This window comes from Oryza glaberrima, chromosome 7 (genome assembly GCF_000147395.1).
Source record: "Oryza glaberrima chromosome 7, OglaRS2, whole genome shotgun sequence".
NCBI classification, from domain to species: domain Eukaryota; kingdom Viridiplantae; phylum Streptophyta; class Magnoliopsida; order Poales; family Poaceae; genus Oryza; species Oryza glaberrima.
This window is the reverse complement of record NC_068332.1, coordinates 5,606,953-5,626,079: the sequence shown is the minus strand read 5'-3', so window position 1 is coordinate 5,626,079 and position 19,127 is coordinate 5,606,953. Positions and strand designations below refer to the sequence as shown.

At 40.9% G+C, this 19,127-nt stretch overlaps 2 protein-coding genes across 4 annotated transcripts; one reads left to right on the top strand and one right to left on the bottom strand.

The window, feature by feature from the left end:
• Positions 1–99: 99 nt before the first annotated feature.
• Positions 100–3,421, bottom strand: LOC127778675 (pentatricopeptide repeat-containing protein At1g11290, chloroplastic-like). Its single transcript, XM_052305297.1, has 2 exons — positions 1,058–3,421; positions 100–443 (listed from the first exon to the last, which is right to left on the bottom strand). Exon 1 carries the CDS (start codon positions 3,316–3,318, stop codon positions 1,612–1,614), a length of 1,707 nt encoding a protein of 568 aa, XP_052161257.1. The 5' UTR covers positions 3,319–3,421; the 3' UTR covers positions 100–443; positions 1,058–1,611.
• Positions 3,422–5,185: 1,764 nt separating this feature from the next.
• LOC127779016 (uncharacterized) lies at positions 5,186–18,114 on the top strand. Of its 3 annotated transcripts, XM_052305667.1 has the most exons (16): positions 5,186–5,510; positions 6,406–6,540; positions 6,661–6,740; positions 7,344–7,427; positions 8,243–8,345; positions 8,457–8,611; positions 8,709–10,605; positions 12,454–12,764; positions 13,231–13,289; positions 13,365–13,543; positions 14,108–14,263; positions 14,362–14,500; positions 14,914–14,990; positions 16,652–16,773; positions 17,286–17,394; positions 17,477–18,114. In XM_052305667.1, the coding sequence occupies exons 1-16, from the start codon at positions 5,265–5,267 to the stop codon at positions 17,648–17,650; spliced, it is 4,026 nt and encodes a 1,341-aa protein (XP_052161627.1). In that variant the 5' UTR covers positions 5,186–5,264; the 3' UTR covers positions 17,651–18,114. The 3 variants fall into 3 exon arrangements, with proteins under 3 accessions (XP_052161627.1, XP_052161626.1, XP_052161625.1); XM_052305666.1 differs by having other exon boundaries at positions 8,243–8,331; positions 8,476–8,611; positions 13,231–13,543; XM_052305665.1 differs by having other exon boundaries at positions 13,231–13,543.
• Positions 18,115–19,127: the final 1,013 nt, after the last annotated feature.

Here is a 19,127-nt window from a genome sequence, read left to right as displayed (position 1 = left end):
TCATGTTACCTCCTTGATCCTGAAAATGAGCTACACCAAAATCTGCCACTTTCACAACCTAGAAAAATAATAATGAAGTTATTTATTAGTTCATAGATATTTTCTCTTAAGTGCAAAGCAGATGGCTCCTGCACATACAAAAACACAGATGAAGCATGATTGTATTCCAACAGGTACCATTTGCCCACTTGCATACACTATACTTTCTTGTCTTTTTTCCCCCTCATATGTTCATCAATAAAATGTTGAAGATTATAGGCTACGTACATGATCTTTGTCCATTAGAAGGTTTGCACTCTTTAAATCTCTATGGATAATACCCATCTGATGCAAGTAACACATCCCTCTGCATACATCAACTGCAAACTTCAGCAGAGTTGGAAGGTCCAAGACATTATGCTGCTTGTGCAAAAAGTCATATAGGCTTCCTCCAGACATGTATTCTGAAATATATAAAAGTAGATGATGAGCATTAGTAGGAATCTTCCAGTCCCCAAGATATAAATTAAGAACCCGCTCTTTGTCTCATAACAAGCATAATTATATGGAATTAAAAATTAGCATCTTACCAATATTATGAAATTTAGTATTGTGTAAAAATTATTCAGCACATGCTTTCTTTTAGGAACAAACTATTCTTTCCAAATTCCCCAGTGAGAACCAGTTGATGTCATAAATCTTACCAGCAATTATGCAAAATTGTGGTGGTTTTGTGCACGCACCAATGAATCGCACAACATTAGTATGCTGAATCAAGGCAAGGCATAAATATTTAGTTATTGGTACTTGCATGAACATGGCAATTTCAGACATTCTTATTCTAAGAACAGTAATGCGCTAATGGCTAAGAATTGGGTATGCTTAAACAATTTATTCGCGATGGCAAATGCTAAAAAAGAATTACTCCCTCCGTTTCATATTATAAGACGTTCTAGCATTGTCTACATTCATATATATGTTACATTAACATATATATGAATGTAGACAATGCTAGAACGTCTTATAATATGAAACGGAGGGAGTATATAACAGAACACCTTATTTTAATGTTAAATACCTTAGAATATATACTTCCTGTGTGAACTCATTCCAAACATTCTTATTCAAATGCTCAGATCTTAGAACTTTAACAGCAACATCCTCACCGAGATAAGTCCCATGATACCTTGACATAAGGATAACACACCATAAAACAAAGTGCAATAAATACAGTGATAAAACAACTCAGCAGTATACAAGATCCAGAAGCTCATCCCTCCCATCTTCAGCAGTCGTTTGTCAATGTAGGCTCCGGTTATATGACGATAAGTAATCTTGCTTCCAGTAGAACTCATCGTTATAACACCAGAATTATCCAATCTGGTGCTGCTTTACTCACTAATGATAAACACAATGAGGCTCATACTGAAGTGGAAGGAAGTTTAACTGTTTGAACCTCCAAAATTTTATGTGCAGGTAGTCAAATCTATCACTAACTTTGGCATACCTTTTTTTACACATATTTCTAGCTTGCTTCGTTCAGTAAGCATCGCCCTCAGAGCTTCAGTCTATAATTCAGTTCTAGGTAGCAACCAAGACAGTGGCATGCATCTTGTAAGCACAGGCTGCTTATTAACTATGTTGCATCTGGTCCTCGATACGACTCCAGGATGGCTCCTTCACTATTCCTTTACCTGACATGGCCTCCCTGATCTCAGCAGCATTACCCCAACGGCCATCACCAGCAAAGGCATTTGATAACTGAACATGAACAGATGAGTCATGAGGATTTAGCTCAATTAGGCGCTTGGACACCCGGATTGCAATCTCAAGGTTCCCATGAATCTGGCAGGCACTGAGCAGAGCTCTGTATACTGAAGCACCAGGTTTTATAGGCATGCCATTAATCAAGTATTCAGCTTCATTGAGATAGCCTGCTCGACCAAGAAGATCAACCATACAAGCATAGTGCTCTGTCCTTGCTCCCACAAGATACCCTTTATCTTTCATCAAGTTGAAATACTCGAGCCCTTTATCTACCAAGCCAACATGGCTGCAAGCTGTAAGGACCGACAAGAAGGTTATGTGGTCTGGCTGAACATGTAGCCTCCTCATTTGTTCAAACATCTCAACTACCTCCTTTCCATGGCCATGTTGAGCACATCCTGACATTAGTGAATTCCAAGAAACCAAATTAGGTGCTTCCATTGAAATGAAGACGCCATTGGATTCCCCTATTGCACCATGTCTGGCATACATGGAAATCAGGCTGTTCTGGACATCCACAACAGAATCATATCCAATCTTCAGAATAAGAGTATGAACCTGCCTTCCCTCTAGCGATGAGGATGAGCTACCTATAGCCTTCAATACGCTGGCAAAGGTGAACACATCCATATCAGTGCCGTGCCTTCTCATTTCCAAGAAGTGTTGAAACGCCTCTTTACCTCTTCCCAGACAGGAGAGCCCAGAGATCACGGAATTGAATGATACCTGATCTTGACATGAAACAGACATCTGCACCTTGACAAAATCTTCCAAAATGCCGCACTTGGAGTACATGGTCACAAGAGCAGACAGAACAAACTGATCGTGCTCCAAGCCCTTCTTAAGCACCGCACAATGAACTTGCTTCCCATGATCTATGTCCTCCGGGCTCGCGAATGAGCTGAGAAGGCTGCTGTATGTCATCAAGTTTGGTGCCACACCAGAGCGTTCCATCTCCCTGACCAACAGCATGGCGTCATGAGGCCTTCTGCTTAGAACGAACCCTGTCACGAGCGCCGTGAAAGTGGCCACGTTCTTTTCTTCCATCTCCCGAAACACCTGCTGCGCGGCGCCCAGATGATGGCATTTGGCGTACATGTCCACCAAGGCAGTGCCGACGACGACAGAAGCACAGAAGCCACGCATGAGGCCAACGGAGTGCAGCGTTGCTCCAGCAGCAGCATCCTCCAGCCTGACGCAGGCGACCAGGACGCTGGACACGGACGACGCGGTGGGGGAGACGCCGGCGCGCGCCATGCGCGCGAAGGCCGCCACGGCGAGGCCGGGCGCGGCCGACCGCGCGTGGCCGTGGATGAGCGTGTTCCAGGTGACGGCGGTCCTTGCGGCCATTTGGTCGAACAGGTGCTGTGCCTCGGGGAGGCGGCGGGATCGGCAGTAGAAGGCGAGGAGCGCGGTGGTGGCGAAGAGGTTGGAGGCGAGGAAGCCGAGCTTGGTTGCGGCCGCGTGGCACTGGTCGGCGGCGGCGGCGGAGGGGCGCGGCGGCTGGGCGGCGAGGAGCTGGACGAAGGCCCGCGGGGTTCGCGCGTCGGCGTGGCGGAGGAAGTCGCGCATCTCATCGTTCAAACCTGATGTCGTCTTGGGATGGATGGAGGTAGCGACTGCTGTGTAGTAGTGTAGGGGAAGATCGGAGGAGGCAATGGCAAATCTAGCGGCGGTCGTGGTGGGAGAAGGGCGGCGCTAGTCATAATGAGCGACACTATCATCCAATCAGCCGTTGTCTAAATATATTTTGAAGAATCTTATAGTACTAATTGATCAAGCAATTAGAACAAATATTCCTATCATCTATGCTTCAAATAAAATTTTTTCTTAAATTACTCATCCGATTACACCGTTGTGTTCGTAACAATTAAATCTTTACAGTAAGATCTCACATGATTATATTTTGATAAAAAATCACAAATTTCTTTTATAATATATCTAAATTACTTTAAATTTCACTAAGTTACTTCTTAAATATATAAAAGTAAATTCAATAAAGTTTTAAAGTAATTAACATATAATATAATTATAGAAGTTACTTTCTTTTTTGTTATAAGTTACTTCTATAATATATGTAAATTACTTTTATGTTATATTGAATTACTTTTATATGTTTAAAAAGTAACTTAGTGAAATCTAAAAGTAATTTAGATATATTACAAAAATAATTTATATTTATTCATCAAAATATAATAATGTGAGATCTTATTCTAAAGATTTAATTGTTACGAACACAACGATGTAATCGGATTATAGATCGGATGAGTAGTTTAAGAGAAAATTGTATTTGAAGTGTAGGTGGATAGTGTTTATCATAGATAGAGTGGTAGCTGGTTTAGACACCAGCTAGCACTAGCTGTGTAGCCATGTCCATGAAGGAAGGAGGAAAGTGAAAAACGGAATAATCCTAGGGACATGGAAGGACCTTGTTGCAAAACAAGTTTCTTCAAGGGTGGACAAGACATTTTATTTTACAGTATATAAGCCTTGTTTAGTTTTTAAAAACGCCACATCGAATCTTTGGACATATACATAAAGCATTAAATATAGGTAAAAAAAACTAATTGCATAGTTTGTATAGAAATCGTGGGACGAATCTTTTGAGCTAATTAGTCTATGATTAGACATAAGTGATACAGTAATCCACACGTGCTAATGACGGATTAATCAAGCTTAATAAATTCGTCTCGCGGTTTCCAGGCGAGTTATGAAATTAGTTTTTTCATTCGTGTCCGAAACCCCTTCTGACACCCGCTCAAACATCCAATGTAACACCCAGAATTTTCTTTTCGCGAACTAAACAGGGCCTACATATAAGAGCCAGTTTAATAGTATAGTCAACTATTAGCTTCAAATCATCTATAGTGAATGTAATAGCCAATTCATATAATTAGCTACCTATAAACATATACTACTACACAATTAATATCTGGTCCTACCTGTCATACATATATTACGCCTTGTAGTCTATGCTTAAGCTGGCTACAAATCTATAGCCGCTGCTCTTATCTCTCATCATTTATCTTCTCGATATATATTTATAGCTAGCTTATAGTCTGCTACCGTACCTGCTCTAGATCTAGTTCTATTTCTCAACTCCAATTTTCTCAATTTCCGTTAGCAAGTTTTTCAAACTATTAAATGATATTTTTTTCAAATATTTTGTATATAAAAGTTATTTAAAAAATCTCAAATAAATTTATTTTTTAAATTTATAATTATTAATACTTAATTAGTCATGTGCTACTCGTTCTGCGTGCGTCGAAAATCTCTCTCGAAACAGACAGATCGAACGCAGACGTCTCAGCCCCGGCGCCGTCATCTTCCGTCTTAGCCTCACCGCTCCGTTCCGTTCCGTTCCATTTCCGCCTTGCTCGAGCCAGCAACCAAACAGCAAAACCGACCAACCGCACCCACCCACCCCACCTCTCCCCACCCCCAACCTCCCAAACCCTAACTCTCTCTCTCTCCCTCGTCGCCGGCGAAGCTTCCAGAGGCGGGGGCAGCGCGAGCGCATGGAGTCCCCCACCGCCGGCGGCGGCGGGGGAGGGGGCGAGGCCGGCGCCGCGTCGTCGTCGTCCTCCTCCTCGGGCCCCTCCACATCGTCCGCCGCCGCCGCCGCCACCGCATCGGCATCCGCGTCCTCATCAGCCGTCGCCACCCGCTACCTCGCCAAGCGCGTGCTCCGCGGGAGCGCCGTGCTCCACGTCGCCCAGGGCTGCTTCCGCTCCCCCGACTGCGTCGACGTCGTTCTCTGCAAGGTCGGGAAACACCCCCCCGCTTCCCGCACTCCCATTCCCCTGATCGGCGAATCGTGTAGGGCTTCCGATCGCCGTGCGTAGAGGATGGACCCCCAAGGGCGGCTGGGTTTTTTTTTTTTTTTTGAAATTTTATGGTCGGCTCGGAGCGTCGGGGATGATGCTCCTTATGCCATAGATCATGCGGTTGTTATTTGGTTTGGAGGTCCGGTCTGGGGTAACCATGGTTGCTCTGCTTTTAGTGGTGTAAGGACATGGAGGACATGTTGCCCCAGTGATTGGAATTGCTAAACCCAAATATTGCTGTCATGCTACCGATTGGGTTGTTGAAGCTAGCGTCGGATCAGTTCCATTAGGAGAATAATAAATGAATAATTCAAAACATTTGCTACACCGTCATCTATGCCTGGATGGCCCTTTGTTTTACCATATTTGAATAAATTTGTGTGCCATGCTGGTAGAAGAAACAGAATGCGGGACGATGGGAAAAGATAAATGAAAAGCTATAGACTTGTATCACTGCGTATATTGAGTGAGCTGCTTAAATTCTTACACTCTGCTTGTTTGATCTATGGTTGATAAGCCGTGGGAAAATGAAATAAGCAACCAAAAATAATTTGTGGGCTAAACTTTTATATCTGTGTTCTTCGCGGTTTAAAAGTCAATGCTGGTAATTAAACTACGATGAAAAAAACCCTCAAAATCAACTCTAAAATTCAAATTTGGTTGCGGCTGATAAGACAACAAGCAGACGACGAGAGGAACATGAATACATATCAATTAACATGTGAACTCACTGTATGATCTCTGTTACAAGGCTGCTGGGTTAGTTCTGCAGAATCCTGGTACTTATTTTTTTCTTTCATCCTTTTATTGAAAATATTGGTTATTGCTGCAGGAAAATTCACTGGAATTGGTTGTTATTGGTGAAGATGGTGTTTTACAATCAATCTGTGAACAAACCACATTTGGTATTATAAAAGATGTTGGTGTCTTAAATTGGCGCTGTACACACTTTGGTTTAATGCCGAAGGTGCAGTTCTTTCTCATAGCAAAGCATAATACTTTGCAATACTTTTCCTGTGCATATGGCTGTCTCTACTTTTCTTCTGATGACAGATGGGAAGATAATTATTTGCCATATTCTTTTCAGATAGAAGGGAAAGAAATTCTGGTTATACTTTCAGATTCTGGAAAGCTATCTCTTCTTTACTTTTGTTCTGAGATGCATAGGTCAGTGCTGCTCCTTTCTTATTTGTGGCATTTTTTTCTATCTTCACAGATCAAGCTGCTTGTATAAACTCAAGACCCAAAAATATAATTAATAATGATCCAAAGTATTAAGTACTGTAATAGCCTAATGATTACATGCAACCAGAGGAAACAGTGAGAAATTTAAAAAAATGGAAAGGATGCCATTTTTTTATGCCTATCACATCACACTTGTATAGGATGTGTATCACTTTTAACATCCAACTCGTGTGATTGTGTCGAAATTGCCACTAGAAAGTTATTAAAATCTGGAAACACATGCATATTAGACTACCGAGAATTGAAGCGAATTGCACTGCTTTTTATCACTAATAACTAAGCTCAGTTGTACACATTTTATTTTTTTTAATATACTGTGTTTTTCACAGTGAGAACAAAGAGCAGGATAATATTTTTTTGTAAGGTTCATTATTCATGGAAGAATATTGTTTGCAGGTTTATCTTGTGCGTGGCATTTTCATTCTGCAGTTGTTATCCTGTTTTGTTTGAGATTTACAAGATTTGCTTTGATATATTGCCCCAAAAATAACTGTTGACACAGCATTTTGTATCAATTTATTGTAGGTTCTTTGCAATTGTAAATATTGAACTATCCAAACCAGGAAATTTGAGGCATCGGCTCGGGAGAATTTTAGCTATAGACCGAGAGTGAGTGAAAGTTCCTCTCTCTTGAAGTGTTTGTTTACATAAAGCTTCATTTGTTACATGATAGAATAGTCTCCATTATTTTATCATTAGTTGGTGATACATTAATTGTTGTACTACATGGCAACCAAAATTGATATATTAATTGCTGGACTGTGTTCTTGTAAATGGGTGCAATTTCAGTGTCTTATAGGGAGAAATATGAAAAATGGCATGGTATTTCAGCAAACGGCATGAACAATGGATGTCCAATAGTAATGTTTCCCTTGATTATGTGGCATTAAGAAAGTTAAATCTTTCCTGTTGGTGACTGTACTCTCTGCTCATGTCTGATGTCTGATGGTTGACAGTTGATGCTTATGTTCGCTTTGAACAAAACGGAGCTGTCACCGTTTCTCTATTCCTGATTGCAAGTTTGCAACACCCAGGTTATTAGTTTATGGGAATGTCTTTCATCAAAGTGCTATTAGATCTAATCCATGGACACAACTAAACTGTAGAACTCAGTGTTTGAATACTCTGGGAGGCCTGTCTAGTTTGAATGATTATGAACTTGTGGTCTTGATTGACAATTATTTGTTACTATCTCTGTCACAAAATAACCACAATTCTAGGAGTAGTAGTTACAATTTTTCTTTTGTTGCGTAATCTTTTAGGTGTATATGATAATATGATATCGTAAACTGCATTATAGTTGTCCAACGCAATACTCTAATACAACCTTTTACATTATAATTGCTTGATGTGTAAATAACCTTTTTGAGGACTTAAAGTTAAATGGTTTATGAAGTTTCTTAACTTTGGTTGTCTCTTGTCAGATCTAGGTTTGTTGCTGTCAGTGCATATGAGGATGAGTTTGCATTTGTACGTGTTTCAGTGGATCACAAACTTCATGCTCCTAATGGAGGTAAAATTTCTGAGGTGACTCTTGAACGTAAACAATGCCTTTCGTGACTCTCATTGCTTATGCTTAGTATAATACTTACAGTACATTGTTCCAGACTTTGAAGATTTCCCATGTCATAATTTCAGAAATATTTTTATCCACCAGAAATTGAAGAGGATGCTAAAATCATCAGTACTGCATATAATACCAGCAGTATCCATGGTACAGTTTGGAGTATGTGCTTCATATCAACATGCCTGGATGAAGAATATTATCCTGTAGTTGCAATGATAGTTAACAGGTTTGCTCCAAAATCATATTCAATAGAGCTGCTACTTAAGTTTGTGGCGATTACCTGGCATTCTAATTTATATTCTGAAATATCTTTGTTTCAACAGGGGCTCTGATGTAAATGACTTGGCACTCTATGGGCTAGATTCCCATAAACGTACTATTGACCGCATATCTACTTATTTAGAAGCTGGACCTTTGGCACTTGAAATCTCAGAAATTCCCCAACTGTATGGCTTTGCACTTATGTTTCGTGCTGGTGATGTTCTGTTGATGGATCTGAGGAACCCAAAGGACATCAGTTGTATCCATAGAATAAGCTTGTCAACTAGTCTAATTGGAGATCATGTCTCCGTTGAAGATTCCTGTAGGGGATTAGATGTCGATGATGATGTGGCGGCTTGTGCTTTGCTGGAACTGAGAGACTCTGGAAATAACATGATGAGGGATGACAGTTACATGGACATTGACGGTACTGATAACAAAGCTGTAGTGAAATCAAGGATTGTTTGCTCATGGAACTGGGAGCCAAATGCCATGCAAGGACATCCAAGGCTGATCTTTTGCTTGGATGATGGAGAATTTCATCTTCTAGAGTTTAGTTTGGATATGGAAGGAGTGAAGGTATTGCCTGAGTGTGTCCATAGAGGTTTGCCTTGCAAACCTCTTTTGTGGATGGACAAAGGAATGGTAGTTGGATTTGTAGAGATGGGAGATGGGATGATCCTCCAACTTGAAAATAACAGATTGGTGCATAAAAGTGCAATTCAGAATGTAGCGCCAATATTGGATCTAGCAATTGCTGACCACCATGGTGAGAAGCAGGATCAGATGTTTGCATGTTGTGGAATGTGCCCTGAGGGGTCCTTGCGAGTAATACGTAATGGTGTCAATGTGGAGAAACTTCTGAGGACAGATCCTATTTATCATGGTGTTACTGGTTTGTGGACCTTGAGAATGAAGAGAACTGATGCTTATCACTCTTTTCTTGTATTGTCATTCGTTGAGGAAACCAGAATACTATCAGTAGGACTCAGTTTTAATGACATCTGTGATGCTGTAGGATTTCAGACTGATGTTTGCACTCTGGCATGTGGTTTAGTAGCTGATGGTTTGCTTGTGCAAATTCACAGCAAATGTGTAAAGCTTTGTTTACCTACAGCATGTGCTCACCCTGAGGGAACTTTGCTCCCGTCTCCTGTTTGTGCTGACTGGTATCCTGATGTCACTATCAGTGTTGGTGCTGTTGGACATAATGTTGTTGTTGTTGCTACATCGAATCCTTGTTGCCTTTACATACTTGGGGTCAGATCATTATCTTCGTTTCAGTATGAGCTGTATGAGATACAACATGTCCAGTTGCATTATGAAGTATCTTGCATATCTATTCCACAAGAGGACTGGAGACTCGATAATTCATCTTCTAGTTGTGCAACGAGTGGTGATTTTCGGAAAGATTTTGCAGCTAATATTCGCAAGTTTGCTGTAATTGGAACTCACGAACCTTCTGTGCATATCATTTCGTTGGAACCTGGAGAAGCATTTCAGCAACTTGCTGTTGGGCATATATCAGTAAACAACGCGCTCGGCACTCCTATCAGTGGTTGTATACCTGAAAATGTTAGGTTTGTAGTAGCTGCAAGGTTCTACATTCTTGCAGGACTAAGGAATGGAATGCTACTGAGGTTTGAGTCACAAACAAGCAAAGGGCATTGTTTCCCTGGTTCCTTTTACAAGGAGTCCTCTACCCCTTGTGATGATACATCCCTTATGTTGATTGCTGTACGGCGTATTGGAATCACTCCTGTAGTTTTGGTACCGTTGCATGACAGAGCCAATGCTGACGTTATTGTTCTCGGTGATAGGCCTTGGCTATTGCATTCTGCTAGACACAGCTTGGCATATTCATCCATCTCATTTCTGCCTGCTTCCCATGTGACACCAGTGTCTTCTACTGATTGCCCCAATGGTCTGCTGTTTGTTTCGGAGAACTGTTTGCATTTGGTAAGTTTCTAGGACTCGTGAAAGTGAAATCCACAAGCAAAACATGCACATATTCTTTTTTAGGGATCAAGAATAATTACATTATTGCTTGCATTTCATGCTCTGAATTATTAGGACTCATAAACCATGAGATTGCTAAAATCTGGGATCGAATCCCATTATAATGAGTTCTCCAAATAGATAGTCAGGAACATAGAAATCATGGCTGTTGATTGTTATCTTATAATTTTCTTTATGCACTCGGTGAAACCGTATTCTCTCTTCTGGCATCAAAATTTCACACTTCTCTTTTTTGCTGCTATTTCTTTAGTATCCGTTTCTCTTTTGCCACTATCGTTGGTCAACATCCGTTGACCATCACATTTGCCAATAAAAAACTGTTGTACCCTTGCGAAACTAACAAAATATAAGAAATTCAAACTATCTAGGAAAATACAATTTACCTTTTTAGTTTTTAAAGGTTGTACAAATAATTATGGCAGGAAAATTTTCAGTTAGTTTAAAAGGTTCCCACGTGTATCTTAAAAATGGAATTATTAAAGGAAATATTTTTGCATATCCACATACAAATCAAACAGCATAGCTACCAATATTCATGTAAACAACCATGCACATAATTCCTTAGTATAGATTATTCTGTGAAACATTTGAGAACCAAATCATTCCCATGCTACATTTTTAAAAATTAATATTAGTGATAATATAATTCCCAATTTTATGTTTTTCTAAAAAAGTGTATTAAGTGGCCATAATTTAGTTTTCTTGATAACTTTATGGTATAGGTTAAAATGTCAAGTGCTGCATTATTTTGGAACATGTACAGGGGTATAATGGCCTTTTAGGGTCTAACTTAACAGTCAATGGATGTTGACTAGACGGTAATGATGAAACAAAAATTTGCTCTGACAGAATAGTGGCAAAAGAGAGAAGTGCAGATTTTCGATGGCGGAAGAGAGAACACAGTTGCAATGAGTGACAAAAAGAAAAAAAATCCCTTGTTTTATTATACATAGAACTAATTTGATTCGTGACATCGAAATGGTACTCACAGATTTTCCATCCATGGTTTCTCTCATATCATTGTATTTGAGATTTTCTTTTTGCTAGCATATAATTTTTGAAAACTACTCCCTCTGTCCCATAATAAGTTCATTTTTGGTTTCTTCTATTTTCCCCAAAACAAGTTCATTTTTGAAGAATCATTGCAGAGTTTGTGGAAGTAAGGAATGATTATTTGGGAGAAGATAAAGTGAGGAATAGTTGCATTGCGATATGATAAAGTAGGGATATTCTAGTTGTATATGTGTGGGATGGGTGAAAAATGAACTTATTTAGGGACGGAAGGAGTAACTAGGTAATGTCATGTACCTTGTAGTTTTCTCTAATGGGGCATTTTACCAGAGGGGTGGCAATGTAGCAGAGTGTGTCACCATGTCAAGTAAAAAACCCTCCCACTCTGTATTCTATTTTCCCCATGGCCAAAGGGACTTTTGTCCTTTTCTTGTTCGTCTGAAACATGAAATCTCTTAATCGTAGTCATCCTGTTTGAACCTTTCCCTGTTAAGTTTATGTGCTTATATTTCAAGTAGATTTCTTTTGTTCCAGTCCCTTCTGTTGATCTGCCATAAGTATGGTGCAATTACTAGGATAATTTATTCTAAAATACCAAGATGATAATAAAATCATGACCTTGTGGGTATTGTTGAAACTTGAAAGCGATGCTTATATTATTCTCTCACTATTGGTATGCATGTATGTGTTCTCACATAGTCACATGTTTATCTCCTAAAAGTGGCTTGCATGTGCATTTCATTGTACTGTCAGTTTAAATCAAGTTTATCTTTTCAGGTTGAAATGGTTCATGGCAAAAGACTAAATGCACAGAAGTTTTCGATTGGAGGGACTCCAAGGAAAGTGTTATACCACAGTGATAGTAGAACACTGTTGGTGCTGAGAACTGGGTTAACCAGTGTATCCTGTTCTTCAGATATTGTTCAAATAGATCCAAGTAATGGGGCATTGCTTTCCAGATTCAAGTGTGAACCTGGTGAAACAGCAAAATGCATGCAAATTGCAAAGATAGGGAATGATCAAGTATTAATCGTTGGAACTAGTAAGTCCAATGGCCGACCAATGATGCCAAACGGTGAAGCAGAAAGGTAAGGACGACAACTCATGTTTTGTTTCTGCTGAACCTCGTTTTGTCAAGTTTGAAGTGTCCATGGTCCCTTAGAATTTTTGCACTACTAATGTTTAACTTGCAATCCTAGTGTGTTTTTTTTTGCTTGGTTTGAGTATAATTATTAATATTAATGATCTGTTGTTTTGGTCTCCACTTTTTTGTTTTCTGTCTGCCCGTTGTCTGGTATTCTGCAAAAGTGACATGGGTATGAATTTGCAAAGCTTGCAACCATGAGGCACATTTTTTGGTTTCTCACTGATTGTGACGGTGTTACCATTGCGCTATTGATCATTCAATGCATATTTGCAGTTGGATCATCAATATTTTTTTCTTGTTTTTTCTGCACTTAATTTAGTTTTTCCATTTCCATATCTTTGAATTGTGTGTATAGTTAAATGCTGCCTTTATATTGTTATTATAACTATTCTCTTTGGATGAAACAGTATCAAGGGTCGTCTAATTCTTTTAAGCTTGGAGACTATTGAAAGTCCTCGTGAGAGCGGTTCGTTTACTGCAGCTTCTAATTTGAATTCATCTCATGCTGGTTCTCCATTCCCGGAATTTGTTGGATATGCAGCAGAGGAGCTGTCTAGTAACAGCATGTGCAGCAGTCCTGATGAAGTTTGCTGCAATCAAATTCAACCTGAACTCATGGCAGGCCATTTGAGATCACTAGTCCAACATACATTCAATGGCGCTGTTCTTGCTGTACATCCATATCTAGATAGATATGTGTTGGCAGCAGCTGGAAATGTGGTATGATTAGAAGTCAATTTTTATCATATATGATAGTATATCTATTAAAGAGTAGCTTAGCTCGGTAATGGATCTAGATAAATAAATTTGCAAAGAAGCTTGAATGCTTGATTGGCAAGTTCCGGACTCTTGACATCAGAATCAGCCAATCAACATTTATCCTGGCAAATAACACTATTTATGTGGATCGTATGGTGTTGGCTTCTTTCACTTCTATAGATTGCTAGAACAACAGAACAAAGGTGCATTAGCACTTTAGCATATGAGCCACATTAATAGCAGAGGATTTTTTTTTGTAATAACTACTGGAGAGATAGACTAGTGACGATTGGAGTTGAGGAGATAGAGATTGGAAGGGTTATTTGCCATTATAAAAAAAATCCTGAAAGAATATCCCAACAAGAGTGTTATTATTTTCCAAAACAAACAGTTATCATGACGTCACTAAATTTTCTATCATTCTGTTACTATCTGGTGCTTATATGTTGATGCTGACAGATCCAGTTTGAATACCACAATATTTGAAAATCATGATCTGAGATTTTCTCTGCCTTATCTTGACAGCTTTTTGTATTTGGATTTTTAAATGAAAGTCCCCATCGGATAAAAAAGTATACTACGAGTAGGACACGATTTACAATAACCTGTTTGAAGACGTATGCATCACGGATTGCAGTGGGTGATTGCCGCGATGGTGTTCTCTTCTATTCTTATCATGAGGTACAAGTTGATTCAATTGAAACAATACATTTTTATGACGTTTATTTTTATGGAGCTTCTTTGTCGTTACCTCTAATCCTCGTATTGATTTATGCCAGAATCTTAGGAAGTTGGAACTGATCTATTCTGATCCTGCCCAACGGCTAGTGGGTGATGTTGCCCTTTTGAGCTGTGAAACTGCTGTTGTATCAGATCGACGAGGGAGCATATCTGTACTGTCTTGCCCAAGATTAGAAGGTATGCCTTGGTATAGATGTCTATGTTATCCCTTTCTTTTTAGTTTGTACCTGTTCTTTTCTCTGGATTCTTTTTAATGGTAGTGCCTCCTCTATACTCTTCTGCATCTTGGTCATACTTTGTAATTTTGTAGCCTTCATGTTTAGTTTCTCAATCTAATTCCTTTATTGACATACTAAATATGCAGTATAAACATCGCAATATAGCTGGCATAAAATTTGCCAGTGTAGTAAGGCCACATAGTTGAATATTGTGCCTAGAAGCTTTATGAATTTCGTAATAGAATTCAAAATTTTGCATTACGTTTGTGTACTTCTCATCATATATGCATTACTTTGTAATATCTACCTAAATTAATTTAAATTTTACATTACGTCAAGATTTATTTTGACTTTTTTTAACATATCTTGCAGTATCCGAAAGTCCAGAGAAGAACCTAGCGGTGCATTGTTCATTTTACATGGGTGAAACAGCTATGAGCATCCAGAAGGTAAGCTTCTGTTGGCATCTTAGGGCTAACCAGTGTGAATTCCATTAACGAAAACATACCAAAGAGAGGGTTTTGAACATGGGTATTGGGTAGCTGCTTTGGATTTAAAGGATGCATCATGTGTTTATAACTTGATGAACTAATGGGCTGTTTGGTTTGAGGAATCAAATCATCCTAGGATGAGTTTTTTCCAGCATGACCCATCATGAGTAGGGGTGAAACGGTGCGGAAACGGACGGAAACAACCTTTATCGTTTTCGTTTTCATATTTTTTTTGGAATCGGAAACCCCGGAAACGAATATTTTCGAAACTGAAAACAGAGCGAAAACGAACCGGTGCGGATACGGTAACGAAAATTTATCGGAATACAAAAACCCCTCAAACTGAGCTTCAAACTTTTGTCAAGTCTAATTCTCAAGTCTCAACAGTCAACAATTCATCATAAAACACAATTATATCAAGTCTAATTGTTAAGTCTCAACACAAGTACACAATAACACTTAACACGGAGTGACGGAGGTGGAGGTTGAGGAATAACACCTGCTGGCTGCTGCCGCTGGGCTGCTGGCTGCTGCGAGGCGAGGCGGCGTCGGCGGTGAGGAAGAGTCGCCAGTGGGGCTTGAGGTGTCGTAGACTTGTCGGTGTGGCTATGGCGTCGTCGTCAGTGGTGGTGGCGGCGGCGAAACGGCGAGACGGTGGCGCGAAACGGCGGGACGGCGCCGCGAGATGGTGGCGGTACGAGACGGCGGTATGGGACAACGAAGAGCGACTGCGAGAGAGGAAGGGTGGCACGGTCGCGAGGACGGCAGGGGCGAGGTCACAAGGAGCCGAGGACGGCAGACCAGCGGTGGCGCGGGCGGTGGGCGCTGGGGAGCGCGATGCCGTGATCTGGATTCTGGATGCGCTGCTCCGCCGCCGGCTCGCGGTCGCGCGATGCCGTGCTCCCGTGCAGCGATCAGTGTGTCTCTCTCCTCTCTAGGGTTAGCCGCTATTTGGGTAGATGCTGCGATTTGGATTGGGCTGGGAACTTGGGGACGACTTATAGACTATTGATTCTATGGGCCTTTTTAACTTCGGAAATTCCGGCAAATTTTTTGGAGTTTTTCCAACCGATTCCGAGTTCCGACGGAAACTGCTATTATCATATTCGATTTCGTTTCCGAGAAAATATTTCCGTTTTCGATTCCATTTCTGAGAAATTCTGAAAAAATTCCGACCAGCTGATTCCATTTCCGAAAACAGGCCCGGAATCCGGAAAGTTTCCGTACCGTTTTCACCCCTAATCTTGAGGTCATCCCATGATTTTGATGGGATGACCCAATGATCCCATTCATTTTTTTTTCCTACTAAGCATGTCGCTTTGAGGTATGAGGTAGAAATTTAGTAGTCCATTCTGCTCTTGTTTGGTTCGGAAGTTGGACCTGCTGGTGCATTGAGTATCCAATTACTTAGATGAAACAGCCCATAATTGATCTAGGAGATTTGCCTTGTTATCTCTCATGATCCCGTTATTTTCCCTGAACATTTGGTTTTCATTCATCATGACCTGACCCTTTTCTTTCTATATGAGCCCCATGGAGAAGTGTGACCGAACTAGTTTCATGTTTTATATTGTTGCTTTGCTTTCCTATGGTTAATTCGGTCTTGTAATTTGCTGTAGGTTGCATTTAAGCATTGGCTTCCAATTGATGATTTGACAGAACCAGTGTTGGAGTCGGTATACAACTGTGTCGTCGCAAGCACTCTGCTGGGGAGTATCTTTGTTATGATTCCACTCACAAGGTGTAGTTTTGAAGATTCCAACTCTAGAATCTAAATTCATGCTATTAGCTATTTATCTGTGACAGCTCAGTCAGGGTCACTGCTAGCCTGTCGGTAACCGTCTAAACCAATTTGGGAGATTGAATTTGCTTTAAGTTAATCAGGGTTGTGAACTATGATAGTTTTGGCTAAGCTTCACAATTATATTTGGTACATGATTTTTGAAATGTTATTCACATAAATAATAAAATAGAACACTTTATCGTTTAGAATTATTTGTTGCTATGCTGTTCCTGAGGACTAGATGCCATACACATTGATAATGTAAACAAAGTAGTCAATGCTCGCACCATTACTAATTAAATCCAAATTGATTGTGTTTAACCTGATAATTTGTTTGCGTACTAGTGTCGACAACTAATTGGTAAACTAAGCCCTTTCCCATTCTATATCCTTTTGTAACAAGGGGCCAGAGTTATTTTATCTCTGCACACTAGTGTTTTGATTCTGAAGCTAATGAATTGGTAATGCAGTGAGGAGCATCAAATGTTGCAAGATGTCCAAGAAAGACTTTCGGTTCACCCATTGACTGCTCCACTCTTAGGAAATGATCATGCAGAGTTTCGTCGCCGTGGTATCCCGGTAAGATAATTAAACTGCCATACTGAAAGCTAGTTTTTTTTTTGCAAGTGCTGAATAACCTTATACACTACTGCTATGACAGTCGGGAGTACCGCCCATTCTGGATGGCGACATGCTTGTGCAGTTCCTGGAGCTCACCAGCGAACAACAGCACGATGTTCTCAATATTGTTTCTCCTGGAAAGAAGAGGCAACACGATATCTCGGTTTTCCAGGTCATGCGAGCATTAGAGAGGGTGCATTACGCACTCAACTGAGGCGTTCAACAATCCATTCAACCCGGTCACTGTTCTTACCGACATGGCTGTCTCCAACCTGCTGATATTTGGGTGGCATCATCGCTGAATTTGGATCCGAGGCGAGCACCGAGTTGTTGCAGCTGAAGCTGCTACTGGAGCACATACCCAGAACATACCAAATCTCAGCTGTAGTGAGGTGCTGTGTTTTGCTGTGGGATGATAGGCCCATCTGATGTCGCAATAGTGTGTCGTTGCTCTAGTGAAATCTTTGTAAATAACGAATAATATTTTGGCAGAAGGATGTGGAAACAAATCCTTTTGCCCAGTGAAAGGAACAACCCTCGTGAACGCATAATCTCCATTGTGGTATATGTCAACTTGCTTCAGGTTATGCCAGTTGAAATAGGGATCTGGAAACATTTCCTGAAATCTGACGCTTGCTTGATCTTTGTGCCTTAATAAATTTGCTCTCTCCAACCATAGATTTATTTTCTTCTTTACGGTTTCGAATTCATGAGCTAAAGGTGAGATTACCGTGAAAGTATATTTGCTTGTTAGGGGAGATTTGCGCACATAGTTTTCATAACGAAGCGTTGCCAGTGTTCTTAACAGAATTACTATTTGGGATGCCAAGATAAACATTACTATTTTTTTTGTTATATTTAAAGACACATCAGACTTACACTCGTGAATGCACTCACATCACTCGTGCATCCTCAACCTTATCAAATTTAGATGAAGCCAAATTATGCAAACAACTAAAGACTGAAGCAGAGTATTACTCTGGTCTTTGTGCTTTTGTAAGAAAAAACGATTAGATCGAGATGGACAAAGAAAAAAAGAGATTATATATATTTGCATCCATAAAGTTACATTAGGGCTCATCCAACTCAATCGGATGATCAAACTACACAATGAATGAACTTAACCTACGGAAAAAGCTAATGACAGATGAATCAGATGAATCAAATCAGGCTCTGATTCCAAAAGATTTTACATCCATCCGCGCTGGTCAGAAACAAACTGGTGGCGCTTGGTTTCTTGCTCCGTCGCCGGCGCCGCCGCGCGCGCCATGACCGCCGGGATGGCCATGATGTGCGGCAGCAGCAGCGCCATCTCCTGCTCCGCCTCCTCCTCGTACGCCTTGAACAAGTCGCTGTCGTCGTCGTCTACTTCGCTGCCGCGTCCTCCATCCTCCATGAGGCCGCCGTCGTCGTCGTCATCGGCGGCGAACTCCACCTCCTCCGGCTCCTCCTCGAACTCAACCTCGTACGGCTCCTCCTCCTCGAACTCCACCTCGTACGGCTCCGCCGCATCCTCCGCCGCCGCGGCGGCGTCATCAAGAAACGCCAAGAACTCGGCGAGCACCTCGCCCTCCAGCCACGCCACGGGGAGAAGATGGCCGTCGAACTGCACGTACTCCGGGAGAGACGCCGCCGCCGCCGCCGACGACGACTCCATTGGCCGTGCTCCTCCTCCGATCGATCGCTGTCGC

Excerpts from the sequence above, each read along its gene's own strand:
- LOC127778675 (XM_052305297.1), bottom strand. The coding sequence starts at position 3,318 with ATGCGCGACTTCCTCCGCCACGCCGACGCGCGAACCCCGCGGGCCTTC.
- LOC127779016 (XM_052305665.1), top strand. The coding sequence starts at position 5,265 with ATGGAGTCCCCCACCGCCGGCGGCGGCGGGGGAGGGGGCGAGGCCGGC. Across the intron at positions 8,346-8,456 it reads ATGGAGGTAAAATTTCTGAG|AAATATTTTTATCCACCAGA; the intron begins GTGACTCTTGAA and ends TCATAATTTCAG. Across the intron at positions 14,991-16,651 it reads CAGCTATGAGCATCCAGAAG|GTTGCATTTAAGCATTGGCT; the intron begins GTAAGCTTCTGT and ends AATTTGCTGTAG.